General features: G+C 29.3%; 3 protein-coding genes across 7 annotated transcripts; 1 reads left to right on the forward strand and 2 right to left on the reverse strand.

Annotated features, from left to right (window-relative positions):
• Nucleotides 1-316: 316 nt before the first annotated feature.
• Rnmt (RNA guanine-7 methyltransferase) lies at nt 317-2,781 on the reverse strand. Of its 3 annotated transcripts, XM_034320412.2 has the most exons (8): nt 2,623-2,781; nt 2,228-2,550; nt 1,941-2,139; nt 1,615-1,871; nt 1,292-1,473; nt 985-1,194; nt 704-903; nt 321-628 (listed from the first exon to the last, which is right to left on the reverse strand). In XM_034320412.2, exons 2-8 carry the CDS (start codon nt 2,435-2,437, stop codon nt 543-545), a joined length of 1,344 nt encoding a protein of 447 aa, XP_034176303.2. In that variant the 5' UTR covers nt 2,438-2,550; nt 2,623-2,781; the 3' UTR covers nt 321-542. The 3 variants fall into 3 exon arrangements, with proteins under 3 accessions (XP_034176304.2, XP_034176303.2, XP_034176302.2); XM_034320413.2 differs by having other exon boundaries at nt 317-628; nt 708-903; nt 2,228-2,764; XM_034320411.2 differs by having other exon boundaries at nt 2,228-2,762.
• Nucleotides 2,782-3,333: 552 nt separating this feature from the next.
• Nucleotides 3,334-6,075, reverse strand: Hsepi (D-glucuronyl C5-epimerase). Its single transcript, XM_034319379.2, has 7 exons — nt 5,843-6,075; nt 5,675-5,755; nt 5,459-5,606; nt 5,189-5,317; nt 4,407-5,120; nt 4,106-4,293; nt 3,334-4,026 (listed from the first exon to the last, which is right to left on the reverse strand). Exons 2-7 carry the CDS (start codon nt 5,728-5,730, stop codon nt 3,495-3,497), a joined length of 1,767 nt encoding a protein of 588 aa, XP_034175270.2. The 5' UTR covers nt 5,731-5,755; nt 5,843-6,075; the 3' UTR covers nt 3,334-3,494.
• Nucleotides 6,076-6,534: 459 nt separating this feature from the next.
• Nucleotides 6,535-10,894, forward strand: Cp190 (centrosome-associated zinc finger protein CP190). 3 transcript variants are annotated; one of them, XM_034319240.2, is made up of 7 exons: nt 6,696-6,820; nt 6,907-6,978; nt 7,373-7,437; nt 7,716-7,887; nt 8,008-8,147; nt 8,228-8,500; nt 8,600-10,894. In XM_034319240.2, exons 4-7 carry the CDS (start codon nt 7,723-7,725, stop codon nt 10,596-10,598), a joined length of 2,577 nt encoding a protein of 858 aa, XP_034175131.2. In that variant the 5' UTR covers nt 6,696-6,820; nt 6,907-6,978; nt 7,373-7,437; nt 7,716-7,722; the 3' UTR covers nt 10,599-10,894. The 3 variants fall into 3 exon arrangements, with proteins under 3 accessions (XP_034175130.2, XP_034175131.2, XP_034175132.2); XM_034319239.2 differs by lacking the exons at nt 6,696-6,820; nt 6,907-6,978 and adding an exon at nt 6,535-6,690; XM_034319241.2 differs by lacking the exons at nt 6,696-6,820; nt 6,907-6,978 and adding an exon at nt 7,091-7,175.
• The last annotated feature ends 3,680 nt before the right edge of the window (nt 10,895-14,574 follow it).

Here is a 14,574-nt window from a genome sequence, read left to right on the forward strand (position 1 = left end):
CGTGAAATTGGATGATAGCGAAGTTCATCACATGTGCATGAAAGCCACTCCACGTCAAATTCAGTCAAATTGCACGAGACCGATACTACAAGTTGCTAATTTTATGTATAATTTATTTATTTAAAGAAATCTATGCGTATAAGATTTCAACTTCGTAGTATAAGTAATTTTAAAACAGTAAGGGAAAATTTCATAAATATGCACCACTTCCGGTATTTAGGTATACTTTATTTGAAAGAATAATACAATATTTTTTTATGTAAAAATTTAATGAAGTATGATTAAATAAGAGAAAAAAAAACATATTGGAATCTCAAACATACTAAAAAGTATAGTATTACATGTTACATTTTACATAATTTTATACAAATATGTAATGCCATATTTGGAATGAAATGTGATGAATTGTAAATGTATGTTAGGGGTGTCTATTTATATATTTCTATGATAGCAAATTAATTTGTACAATAAACAAATTTGTAGTCATGATTATTTTTTTTAAATTCCAAGTCTATGCTATAAAATTAATGCTGTACACTTTGTCATTTCTCTAATTTTACATATTCTGGTTTTCCTTTGCTATCCCAGACAGTTTTCATTTTTTGAAAGGCAAATACAGCATACAATGCTGAAAAAAGAATCATTATTATAATAACATAACTATTAAAAAATTAGTAAACAAAAAATTATTTTTTATACTAACTAACAATGTCCCATTCTGATTGTGACAAACTACAAATCTTGCGACGATCCGAGGTTTTCAGGTGTTTAAGATGCTGATAATCCTGATCTGGTTTACCAACCAGTTTGACTCCTTCATTAGGTGGATACATTTCTAAAGCTTGCATTTTATTTAGTAAAAATCTACCTTTGTCCTTATTACATTCGTAATATTCGTCAAATCTACAATCAAAATATACATTATGTACATTCTTGAACATAAAAGATACAGTACATATATAGTTATTTAACTTTATTTTTTACCTTTTAAACATTACTAATTCTAAACCAAATCTTCTACCTAATTTACGAAACACTGGTAAATAAACAAGAAATTCTGGACAATTAACCAGACCTTCTAACTGAAAGTGATACTTGGCACCAAAAAGTGGTGGTTTTGTTTTATCACAAAAGAATTCTATGTTATAAATATCATTTCCAAAACTATTGCCATCACAGTCTTGCCACCTAGAACTGAACAGCAAAAGTAAATCTTTGGATTCATTTCTTTACATATTTTTGATAAAGTTATCAAAATGAATAAGATAAAACTATTGATGATTAAACATACACTAGGTTATAAGCATCTGGAATAGTCCCAATAAAGTAACCTCCTGGTTTTAAACATTCACTGGCATTCTTCATCATACATTCTGCTTGTTGTAATGTTTCAAAGCAATAATGAAATGCAAACTGGCAGCTCACAAAGTCAAGTTGTATACTGGGATCCTTGAATTTTGTCCTTAAATGAACCTGAAACTCTTCTTTATAACCAATTTCTGTTGACCAAATATGCATTGATAATATGCGATATTTCACAATATTAATTACATTCCAACATTTTGTTTTTATTCTTTCTACTTTTTAAAGACACAAAATATTAGAAACAAATACCTTTGTACAATCTGCTGCTATAAATTCAGCAGTGAATACAGGAGCAATTCGTCTTTTATTATACCACACTTTTGTTAGTTCTTTATAACGATCCTGACATTGTTCTATAGATATTTCGGCCAAATCAGCACAAATTACATGTGATACTTTTACTTTTTCCCATTTAAATAGATCTCCACCTTTACCACAGCACATATCCAATACCTTTATGGGATACCCATGTACTGTATGTTGTTTTATTTTATCCGCATATTCAACTGTAAATAATTCCTTTGTTATAAATTATTCAGATAAGCATGCTTGATTTATATTGATCAGAATCTTACGTATAAGTATGCTTTTTATCCAATTGTTAAAATTTCTCATATATAAAATTCGACTTTGCTTTCTATGGAAGCTCCCTTCATTTCCTAATGAATTATAATGTCTAGCAACTAATAGCGTATTGTCACTATGTATTCTAGTTTTCAATGATTCATTTGTGTCCTTATTATTATCAATACTTAAATTAGAAGTATCGATAAGCTATAAATTATAAAATGTATTTAAGTAACATGTAATTATTTATTACACAAATAACTGTAAAGAGTACACGTAATATATTAATATATACATTTTGTCCTATATCATGTTTTCTTTCTTTCTCAGATGGTTCTGCATCTGGAAAACGCTTTCTTTTGGTTTGTGTATGTACTTTATCCTTTGTTTCATTTTCTTCTTTTGTATTTGTATTTGTATTTGATGTTTCTGGATTTACTCCAAGTAATACTTGTTCAGCATCTTGTTCTGGTGATGCCAGAATTTTTCTTTCAGCCTCATTCATTGTTTTGAAGCAAGGTATTGACTTTGCAATATCAGAGTCACCTTTATCCAAATATTAAGCTCTATTTTGTATTTAACTTCAGTAAATACTCTTATTTGGTAACATACGTTGTGCTATAAAAGTCAATAGATAAATCATTACAATTACTCAAGTTTGAATGAAAATAAATCTTTTGTAAGTATTACACGTTCTATCACTTGGAGCCACTAAAGTACTTCTCCTCTAATGAAGTATGTAAGGAGTTAACTGTTACTATCAGGATCGACAATGTAATTTGTATTTTGTAAAAATACCCTAAAAAATACACGTAGTTAGAAATATTCCTAAGTTGTCGAGTTACGAGGAATAAATTAATAGTTGGTATGTAGGACAGTCGTGCTTGCTTCTCGGGTAGATGGAGCTAGTCAGCTACTCAACGAGTTACCGACTTATCGACACTCCCGAACGGGTGGGGGCACTTGCGCCACCTATCGGGATATCGCGGAAACTAATAACCGAATAGTTTCCGCGGTTTTCGGATAGATGGCGCTAGTGTTCCCTGCCCAAGAATGTTGGTAAGTCGGTAACTCGTTGAGTAGTTTGAACCGTTTTTGTATAGATGGCGATACGGTCGAGTTTGTGACCCCCCTTTCTCCTTTCGCGGAAAATTTAATTTAGCAATTAATTTATAATTAATAATTTATGTTTAAACATAACAGTACATCGCTATTTCAATTAAATATAAAATGTTACAAATTTATTTTACTATCATAGAATAACACAGTTGCTGTAATGTATCTCTTACAATAAAATATTTTTCAGATCTTTCTATTATTGATTGTTAATATTTTGCTTATTAAGAACTAAATAAATATATGTATGTACATCTAACTGTTGAATTTCATGTGACAATAATTACACAAACACATATTTTGGTCCGCTTTATTTTGTGAATGTTTGAAACTATTTACAAAATGTTATGTTACAAAACAAAAGATAAATGAGATACTAAACACTGATGAACAAAGAATAAAAAGTTAAATGCAGAAGTCAGTCAACTATTGAAAAAAATAATGAATTAGTTGTGTGCAGCTCTCTTACCATTCATGTAACCTATCCATCGTTCTGCTGTAGTAGTAAAAAGTGGATCATTGTCAATTGAATTTAGAAGAAGAAGTTGATTAACATGAGTGGAATGATAATCCCACCTAGCTAAATTTGGAGCTGTTTTTAATGTAAAATGACGTAAATCATAGGTAGTACCGGAGCCAGTATCATATAAAGTTAACATGTTTTTTAACGATGTCATACCCTGATTAAAAAGACGGGATGCTTCCTCTGCATCCTTACCACTTGCTATACTTTTTAGGTCGTATAAACCAATTAAAGAATAAATAAATCCATTAAGAATAAAAGAAGAGGGTGTTGTAGGATATTCCTCGTACCATACGTATTTACCTAAAAATACTGCAGCTACACCCCCTTTGCTAGAGGATAATCTAAAAGGCTGCAAACCTCTAATAGCAGCTTGTAAATATTTTTCTTCACCAGAATGATAATACGCTCGTGCTAATACCGAAATAGCATGCCCTTGACCCATACTAGAATACCTATTTAATTAAACATTCAATTAAATTAGATTCTTTTACGTTTTTCCAATAATCAGCAATTTGTTCGAATAAAAAGTACCATCCAGGCTCAAGAGTTGCCATGCCAGGTGCTACTTTTCTTCTAACAGGATTTGGCCATCCACCAGAACTTATGTTCTGATTGGCTACAAACCACCTTGCTGCATCATAGAACTGTTCCATGTGTTCACTTGTAGATAATGTTACATTATCTATCATTCCAGATCCATACAAGGTTATTTTTACCATCTATAATGAAAAAAAAAAAATTGAAATAAACCATTTTGCGTATACAGTTTAAATTTTAGATGTAAAAAATTGCATATTTAAATAAAAATAATTTCTTTTAATAGTTATATTACCTTTAATTTAGAACGCGATAATTTTTTCTTATTTTTATCATTTAAATATAAACCTTTTTGTAAATCAATAACCAAGTCTCTAGTGAACCGTTTCCACTGATGATTAACTTGACCAATTCCATAGTAAACATGATTGTTATAAGCATGTAATACTATATTACTCGTAACGTAATGAAGATAATAAATTTCTTTTCTTTCCCTAGATTGCAAAGCAATCACAATGCTTCCATTATCTTTAATGTTAAAATCCCACTTCAATACAAAATCTAATACATGATCTAATTTCAAAGTAATCCCAGAGGTACTAGTTTCTGGTGTTGCAAATTTTATTACATGACTATTAGAATGTTTATCAAATATTCTAGATGCAATAGATCCTTGAGGTATAATCCATTCTCTTTTAACTTTATCAGAATCCTCGATAGTTTTTCTATGAGGCTCTGGTTCTGTTAAATTTTTGCTGTAATGTGATAGTCCAAATTGAGCTATTTGAGTAGGATAAAAATATCCTTGACTTTCCCATTGAGTGGATATTGGTACACCGTCGCTTCCGCTGATACATTTAACACGCTCCCGAACTTCGACATTATAATTTTCAAAAGTCATAAACACCCCTCTAGGGTCGTATTTCCCCTTGGGGTTGACGATTTTTGAATAACTATGCAACCATTCAAATCTCTCTAAGCCATCATATGTTGCCAGTTTTCCATAAATCTGTTATATTTCATAGACATTAATATCATTTTAAATATAAACAAAGAAAATATAATTTTAACATTTACCTCAAAATATTTATGAATAAATGAAAATGGTACATAAACTTCATCTCCTTCTTTACGACATCCAATTGAATAATCACCATTTATATGACAGTCTATTTCTTGGTATCCAGTTTCTAAATTTACTCTATCCTTTGTGTAAACATGAAATAATTATTAATATAGGATATATTATGTAATAATTATAGAAAAAATACAACAAAATATATTTTATAAAAGTATTTGTTTGTGTTGAATTTATTTTATGCAATTCAAATTATAACATTTACTTACTCTATGTTGAAACTTTGATTTCCAATCGGTACTTTTAAAAAATGATGGGCTACTACAATTATTCCATGATGTTAATATTGAACTAAGTACTGCAACTATTACTACAAGTAATACTGTCTTGAAATTCAACCTCATCATCATATGAAATCTGCTGGCACAAATTGAAATATTTAAAAATTCATTGAAGTTTGAATAATGTAACAGGATGGTACTTACAATATGTTAAAAAGTTTGTTCCGCTTTCTGTTAATAACAATTTTGATTAAGATCATGCATTATATTTCCCATTCCTAAAAGCTGTAACATTGTAAAAGTATTTAAGAACAATTATTGGTAAACAGTAGGAAATAAATATGGGAATTTGTGAGCTTTTAAATTACATACATATGTTCACCCCTTTTATGGAAATACACTTTATGTTTTCCATTGGGGTTATTATGCATCTAATCATTGATAATTATTGATAGTAGCAAGTGTTTCATACATATCGTTTGTTACATAATATTCATAAATAAGCAAAAGTTGATGTAATGTCTATTTTGAACTCTTGAAGCTGCCTACTATTTCCTTAAAAAAAGTAATGCATACAAACTGACTAACAAATGAGCTTAGAACTTTTTACATAAACTCCCTAGAACTTACTATGGAAATATAACTACTGAATACATTTCTTAATGATTTTAAGAAAACTTCGTAATGATATTAAAAGATTATAACGACATTATTATCTAGATGCCTGCTTCAACTGGGAAAAGAAATGTAATACTTTTATTCATTATACCATTACATCATTTTAATAATGTATTACATATAATACAAAATGTTTTAAATATTTATAAACTGTTCATGATACTAATAAAATTATTTTTTTCACATTTCATTTAATAACAGTATTCAATATGATTCTTATTTCATCTTTCATTGTACAAATTTTATCTCCAATGTTATAATACTTTAAGCCTTATATCTAACATAAATTTATTATATTAATTATATCTATTTAGCCAAACAGTATCTGATCTTCTTTTTATAAAATATAAACTACCCAAGTGTATAATAACAATGCTGAATCTTGTATAATTGAATATTCTTTGTGCCCTATTTCCATGGTGATCAACCTTATAACTCCATCTGTGAGTCGTGATACATAATGGAATGTTCAATACTACTTGTGTACTAAGGAGATTTATAAGAGATGGAGCTGAGAGGAATATTGAAATATTATTAAATAGGTACGTTCAGTGCGTTCACAGGATATTTTGAATTTGTATAGATTTGAAATAACCATTAATATGCCCGACTTTGATCATGAAAGGGAACCATGTATCGTTATTAAACTTCCCTTTTTCAGCATTCCACAAAGTATGCGTTGATACTTTTGTCAAAAATTCCTCTACTTTCTTATAATACTCTTTCTTTTGTAATATTTCAATTTAATCAAATTTCAGAGCAATTATAGCAATGTATGTATAACATATATTGAAGAATTTTTATGCTGCTGTATTTCATTATTCTCTACTGTAAGTTTTAGTAACATATTTCATATTAATGGTCCCTGCTAATGCGTTATTCTTATAATGTTAGATATGAAATGTTTGGTTTCTAGAAGCCAATCAGGTTAACTTACAGCTAATTAATAAATTGAAGTATTGCTTCCTTTTGTGATATGGATTCTGTGGCACTTGAGTCACAATAGCAAAAAGATTATACTCAAAATGTTCAGTAATATTTTGTACACTATAAAGTAGTATTGTAGTGTAAATTAAGTTTTCAATGTTGTACAATTAATGATTTAGCAAATAATAAACTTAATTAATATTAGATATTAAATTATTCAAAATAGAAATATTATTTGTTATTTTACAATAATAAAGGTCAAAGGTTTAATATGTATTTCTTATTCTCTCGTTACAGGATTGGGTTCAGTTGGATTATGGTCATAAATAAATCTAACAAGTAGTTAAATTTAATTCTATTAGGTAAGCAAGTACCAACTAATGAGATAATAGATGCATTTCATTCTTAATTTCATCAATGTAATTTTATTAATTTTATTAATTTAAGTGAGTTATAAATTTCTATTCAGATAGAGTACCTGTATTCATATTTTATTCTTTTGTGTTTGGTAGTTTATTAATGGATTAATGTTGTACCAGTACATGTTATCGTGTACAATATGAAGGTTAAAAAAAATGATCTTAATAAAAAAAATTCTTTTGATTAACAATATAAATTGAATTAATTATGGTATGTATAGATAAACAATGGAAACAGGAAATCTTGAAAAGCAGTCTCCTTCAAGGGGGTTAAAGCAGGTGAAAGTGGATAACTGGGGAACTTTCTTTCTTCAGCGGCTTCAACAACTTTATTTTGATGAACAGTTACTTGACCTTACCATCAAATTTCTCACCAGTGATATAACTGTTCAGGTAATTGTTATCAAAAACAATTTTATCATAAAGTAGTTAAAAACAAATTGATATTTGTATTTATTAATATTTTTATTATTTGTAGTAATCCTGTAATAATGTACTATATTAATATTTTAGGCTCATCGCTTAGTTATAACAACATGCACAAACTATTTTATGCAACTAGAGCAAGAACAAAAAGCAAAAGATAAGAATTTTGATGGTGTTATTACTATGCCATCAGACATGCCATATGAATGTGTCAAGTCAGTTATAAGGTACATTTAGATACTATGTAATTTCATAATTAACTCATTTTTCAATTAGAATTTTAAATAAACTATCGTAATATTTTTAGTTTTATGTACACTGGACAGTTGGAATATTGGACTTCTGATCAACATGCTCTCTATAGGACAGCACAGAAAATGAATATGACTGTTCTAACTAAATTACTTGATGCACAATTTAATACTGCTTCTTTACAAAACGAACAATCAGCAAAGTGCAATACTCCACCAGTAACAACAGCTTCAAAACCTTCAACATCCACCCCAAAACCAGTAACTACTTCCACATCATCCACTACACCATCTTCAGGACTTTCGAATCAACCTTTACCTGGTAGAAAGTAAGTACATAAATTAACATAGATTTTTAATGTAAAATTCTTGTATATGAATTTTTAGTATTACACATATAGCATGAACTTTTTTTTTTATTGTTTCAGACTTCCTATTTGGAAAAGGAAATTAGATGGACCACAAAATACGTCATCATTTAAGTACGAAATGCGAACATTCCATGGGATTCCCCCACCAAAGCCTACAGAAGTGACCCCCGGTCCTTCACGATTCGATCTCCCGGAAGCCGAAGAATTTGCACTCGGCGTATTTTCATCGTTCGACGATATTACTTACAATACAAAACCAATTGTGCAAGCACCAGATGTATATAAGAGAGACAATTCGCCTAGTGGTAAATGTTCCCCAGACGGAGATAGTAAAAATGATACGACTGAAGATGAGGAGGACGAAAATCACATGAACGAGAAGAGCTTAAAAGAGATGAATTCCGATGACGATTGGTCTGTGAGTAGATGTTTCCAAAGGGGTCAAGAAACACAACCCTCGCCATCCAAGAAAGTGAGATTCGATCGTGAAGAGAAAGAGAATATGGAAAAGGGAAAATCATCGCATAAAGCGAATTCAGAAGATTCGATCAACAACCACGCAAAAATTATTCGTGAAGTACTGAAAAAATACCCTCATTTAGTAAAGAATAACAAGAATATACGTTTGAAGATAATGCAGAAAGAAGCGAAATCGTCGGATAGTAATTCCGCGTCTAAAACGAAAGTCTCTTACGTGGTTCTAAAATCTGATCATTTGATGTCGAGCAATAATAGCGAGGAAAACGAATCAAAAAGTAATGGAACCGTGGACGGTGGTGAGACCGGTCCTTGGAAATGCAATAAGTGTGACTTAGAAGAAGAATACACAAATTACTATATGTACAGAAGACACATGCAGGATGTGCACGAGGAGAAATTCGACCCAAGAATCTGCGAGCACTGTGGTTATAAAGCGACCAAACGAAACATCTTGATGTATCATCTTTACACGAAACACAATGTGCCTCCCCCCAAAAGCATGTGTTTCCCGAAGTGTCAGTCATGTTCTTATGTCGCACTTTCGGAGACGCTGTTAGTAAGACATCAAATTAATCATAACCATCGACCAACATCGCGTCAACACGTATCAGCCTCGGAGGAGATTCAGTGTATACAATGTTCGCAGACATTCAAAGATGTTACAGAATTGACTACACACGAAATTCATACTGGCCATGGGAATTTAGCAGATGGCAAAGAAAAGGGCCACCGTTGTACTCACTGCGGCAAGATTTTTGTACGGGCTACAAATTTGCAGGTCCACCTCGACTGCGTTCACAAGGATCTACGAGATTCTGAAAACGTATCCATGCCATCGTTGTCCTTGGAGCCCTCCTCAGAAGCTGAAGCCCTTAGCCACGTAGCGAGTGGAATAGCAACTTCTTTGGGTGTCGGAGACAACGTTCCCGCAGAGTCTCACGAGGCGACTTCAAACGTCTCCGAATACATCGTACCCGAGATGCAGTTAAACAATATTTCCCATGAGATAACTTACAACACGCACGAGCTCGATGGACAGCAGATGATTATGCTGATCGATAATGATAATTATCCGCAACAAGAGAATGAGCAGCAACAGCAACCACAACAGTTGAACATCACTGATAACGAACAGATTGTGATGCAAGGTACAGAAGATGGAATGATTGTTTATATCCATGGTAGTGAAGGAACAGAAAGACAAACGTACGAGAATTATCAGCAAGATGAACTTGGTGAAGAGACTGAGGAGATAGTGGAGGAGGTGGTTGAAGAAGTTGAGGAGAAAGTGATGGATGAAGATATGCAAGTTGAACAATCAGAGACATTAGAGGAATGTAATGATGATCAAGTAGAAGAAGTTATTCAGTATGTGGAAGAACAGACTGAAATAGTAGAATACGATGAACAATGCAGCGAACAAAGTAATAGTGCAGACGAGGCCCATGAATCAGTCATGATCATTGAAGAAGAACATGTTGAAGGAGAACAGGAAGCTGAGAAAACTAACGAGCAAAACAATACAAGAGGCTTTACTAAGTGGGACGAGGACAGTAGAGAATTATCTGAATCATAAATAACAATATTATTACTATATTTGCTTTGTCACTTCTTATGTTTTATTAGTGTTTACGACTAACAAAGCGCGAAATATTTCGATTGCATTTCATTATACTTCTTCATTCTAATACTTGTTTGACTTATATATAATAGATTAAACAGAATTGCTTTATACAGACACAAAAGGAATAATGTATTTTCTGTATAGTTGCAACTTATAATTTTTTTAGACATACAGTTGTATAAGATAGAAAAAAAAAAAACCGTGAAATGCAAACGAATAAAAGACAAGAGTGTCGATTTTATGATTAACTACTAGCTACACATGTTCAATGCAAATATTTAGAAATAAAAAGATTGAAAATAACGTATCCCTTTCGGGAATTGATTCATAGACACTATAATTGCGAGGTTTCATGATTATCCACGATAATCGATTACACTTTCAAATAGATATTTTTAAAATGAATGAAATAAAAAAGCGTATAATTGTGTACTGCAATATAGAATTACGTATATAGTGTAACAAAAATATCATTTAATTGATAATTGAAATATTTTTTCAAACTTCCTTGATCATTTTAATTATCATTAGTGATATTTATCTATCAAGATTTATCATTTATTTCATTAATTCAAATGTTTTGAATATTATATATTTGAATACTAATTTATCAATTTATTCATATAAAAAGTATAGTATGTATTCATAATATGAATATCTTGAATAGAAAATATGATTCAATAGAAGAAAATACCAAACATTATGCTATTTGAGCTATGCATCACAGAATATTCAGACTTGAAAAGGCAAAAAGAATATATTTTTAACAACAAAGTTGAATAAAATATTTGCAATTTATAGTGTGAAACATTCTTATATATTTTATGTTTAAGTAAATCACATAAATGAAAGTTGTACTTTTAAAAAATGATGTATCAAAACTTGTTTTATTTTGGTTCTTATTACCGCAACGCTGTTCTTTGAAAAAAAGAAAAAGCTGTTAGCATTTATTGAACTATTTTGAAGTAATTATATTTTTATAATTATATCCAGTGTAATTTACAGTAAAGTGGTTTAAAATTATTTATTATAAGATACATAGAGAAAAAAATTTGATTTGTAACATTCAATAAATGATACGTGTGCACATAAACTATGGTAATATGTGTAATGCAATATGCAAAAAATAATTGTATTTTTAACGCGCACGTCCAACTTTGGCCTCAAATGCAATACATAAACCGAATTGGACTATGTTATTCCTGAATATATATTCAACATAAACTAATTTTCCGTACTTATAGATGCAATAAGTACAAAAATTTAAGTAAAACACAAAAGAACCCAAGTTCAAATAGATTTGAACAAAATAACAAACCAATTAAATGTAAAAATAAGGATCATCTTATCATTAATATAGAAATTTCTCATTTTTTATGTGCTATACAATTTTTTATTTCAATATTACACATAATCAAGTAATTGTAATTTAGTTATTACTGTGTTGATAATTATTTGTACTTTAATATTTCTTTAAGTTGAGGAACTTGAAGAAGCAGTGCAAAAATAATAGTTGTGTAGTTTTATAAACAAAGATACTTTAAAAGTATGATCACTCATATTTTTCAAGGATTGTATATGTATATTTTTTTTGTTTTATGGGGTTTATAATTTTAAAGAGAATTTTAAATTTAATAAAGATTGTCCGTATAAGTTGTGATTTTCATTAGACATTTTTTATTTTATATTTAGACTTCTAATGTGTGTATTATTTATTACAAATGTGTAGGAGTGCTTTTTTGGTATTTTTTATTAATTAATTACAGAAAGGAGAAATTTCTGTGATAAAAATAAGATGATTCTTAACGCGACTGTTACTTTGCTTATCGATTTTTTAGTTTACCAACCGTTAACATAGTTTTTATAACTGTATATTAAAACAGTTAATAAATAAAATATACACATTATACCTTCAAGGCGTGTATGATTTTATTCATTTGTAATAAATTGATGGAACAAAAACAATAGAATTATTCAATGTTTGAAAAGAAAATTAGCAAATGTCCTGAAATGAACAAAATTGAAAAAAAAGGATTTAAAATTAGTGAAAAACTATCAAAGCTATCACACATTTTTAAAGTAGTAAATAGACATTTAAGTGATCTATAAACTAAAAAATTGATAAACGATGTTGCGCCTTGAATACAATCTTAAGCTCAAAATTAATTGTTGATTAGTAAATGAAACAATTAATGTAAACATCTAATATATTGGTTGTACTTTTATGTACATTGCTCAAAATAATTAAACGACCACGTTTTTCAATTATAGAATGAAGCAAATGAGGAGAATGAAGATGATGTGCATTTAAATGTAATACCATTTTTAACAAATGTTGTTTTCGAAATGTTAATTTACCTATTCTAAATATAGATAATATTTTAAGCGTTATTCTAATTATTTTGGGCAGTGTAATTTCTTATGGAAGAAGGGATGAAATAAACGTGAAACACGTGTCAGATTATTATAGAAATAAGTATTAAAATATCAAAATACAAAGCGATTTAAAAATTCGCTTGATGGGTGTTTTATTGTGTACTGTAATCAATGGACAACTGATTTGTTGATACATAACTGCCTCTGATGCCAATAATCTTGTAAAACAATATTTTAAAGAGAAAATACAAGATATTTGAAGCAAATATGTGATAAATTAATTCACATATCTATGTAGAAACGATAGGTTTGATTTTTGTTTAATTAGCAAATTGCCTGACGATGAGATATGGTTATAATAAATTAAAGAGTTTTGTTAAATCGAAATTGGATATCATATTAGTTTTAAAAAAATGCTAATTTTATAATTAACTTATATGCTAATGTACGAATATTTTTAGAAACGAAAGATAATAAGTATATAAGGGTGATATAATAATAATAAAAAAATAAGAATGTTTAATGATAATTGCAAATATTATTGATGGCAAAATTAAAATTTTTATTGCATAAAGTTCTGACAAATTGGGGCGCGTAATTATACCGCCAATTTTACATATCCTTTGACACACGTGATATCCGATTCAAGAATTTTAAATTTAATACTACTATGTATTTAAGACTATGAATTCCTCTCGAAAATTGTTATAAGAAAAATATTTGTTAGTCAACGTAGCGAATTTCTATCAAATGAAAAGCAGAAAAGAAGGAGGTAATTAGTCATTTGTAATTAGTCAGAAATCATACAAGTTCCTTTTTTAGGAACTATAAAATTACTATAGTTGTACTTTCTTTATGGTAATATTGCATTCCCGAAAATACTTTTCTGAATTTAAATTATTGTTTCCCAATTAAAAAATATATAAATCTTTTTATCGTAGCTCTTAGCTTGATATCGCTTTCTAAAAGTTATCTTTAGAAAACGATATCAATTACCAGGTCACACCACGTGGAGGTGGCTACATTAGTGACCCACCTAAAACAATAAAATTCTCAAAAAGAGACAACATTAAATACAAATTTAAACGATAAAATGTTGAAACAGAAAATATAATTAACATCATAATATTAGCAATAATTGAGAAAATAACAATTGAACATAAAAATGCTGTAATAGAAAAGATGATTATTAATATCATAGTCTCAGAACCATTTAATAAAAGAAACCAGAATACGAATGAGTGATGTGAGAACATAAGATATGATTTACATATAAAATCAATAAGAAGAGAATAATTTCCTGAAATAAAATAGTGACCTACCTAAAATCATAAAACCCCCCAAAACAAACAACATAAAACTTTCAACAATAAAATGCTGAAATAGAAAATATAATTAACATCATAATTTCAGTAACAATTAACAAAATAACAATTCAACAATAAAATGCTGAAATAGAAAATATAATTAACATCATAATTTCAGTAACAATTAACAAAATAACAATTCAACAATACAATGCTGAAATAGAAAATATAATTAACATCATAAT

The sequence above is a fragment of the Osmia lignaria genome, chromosome 13 (genome assembly GCF_051020975.1).
Source record: "Osmia lignaria lignaria isolate PbOS001 chromosome 13, iyOsmLign1, whole genome shotgun sequence".
NCBI classification, from domain to species: domain Eukaryota; kingdom Metazoa; phylum Arthropoda; class Insecta; order Hymenoptera; family Megachilidae; genus Osmia; species Osmia lignaria.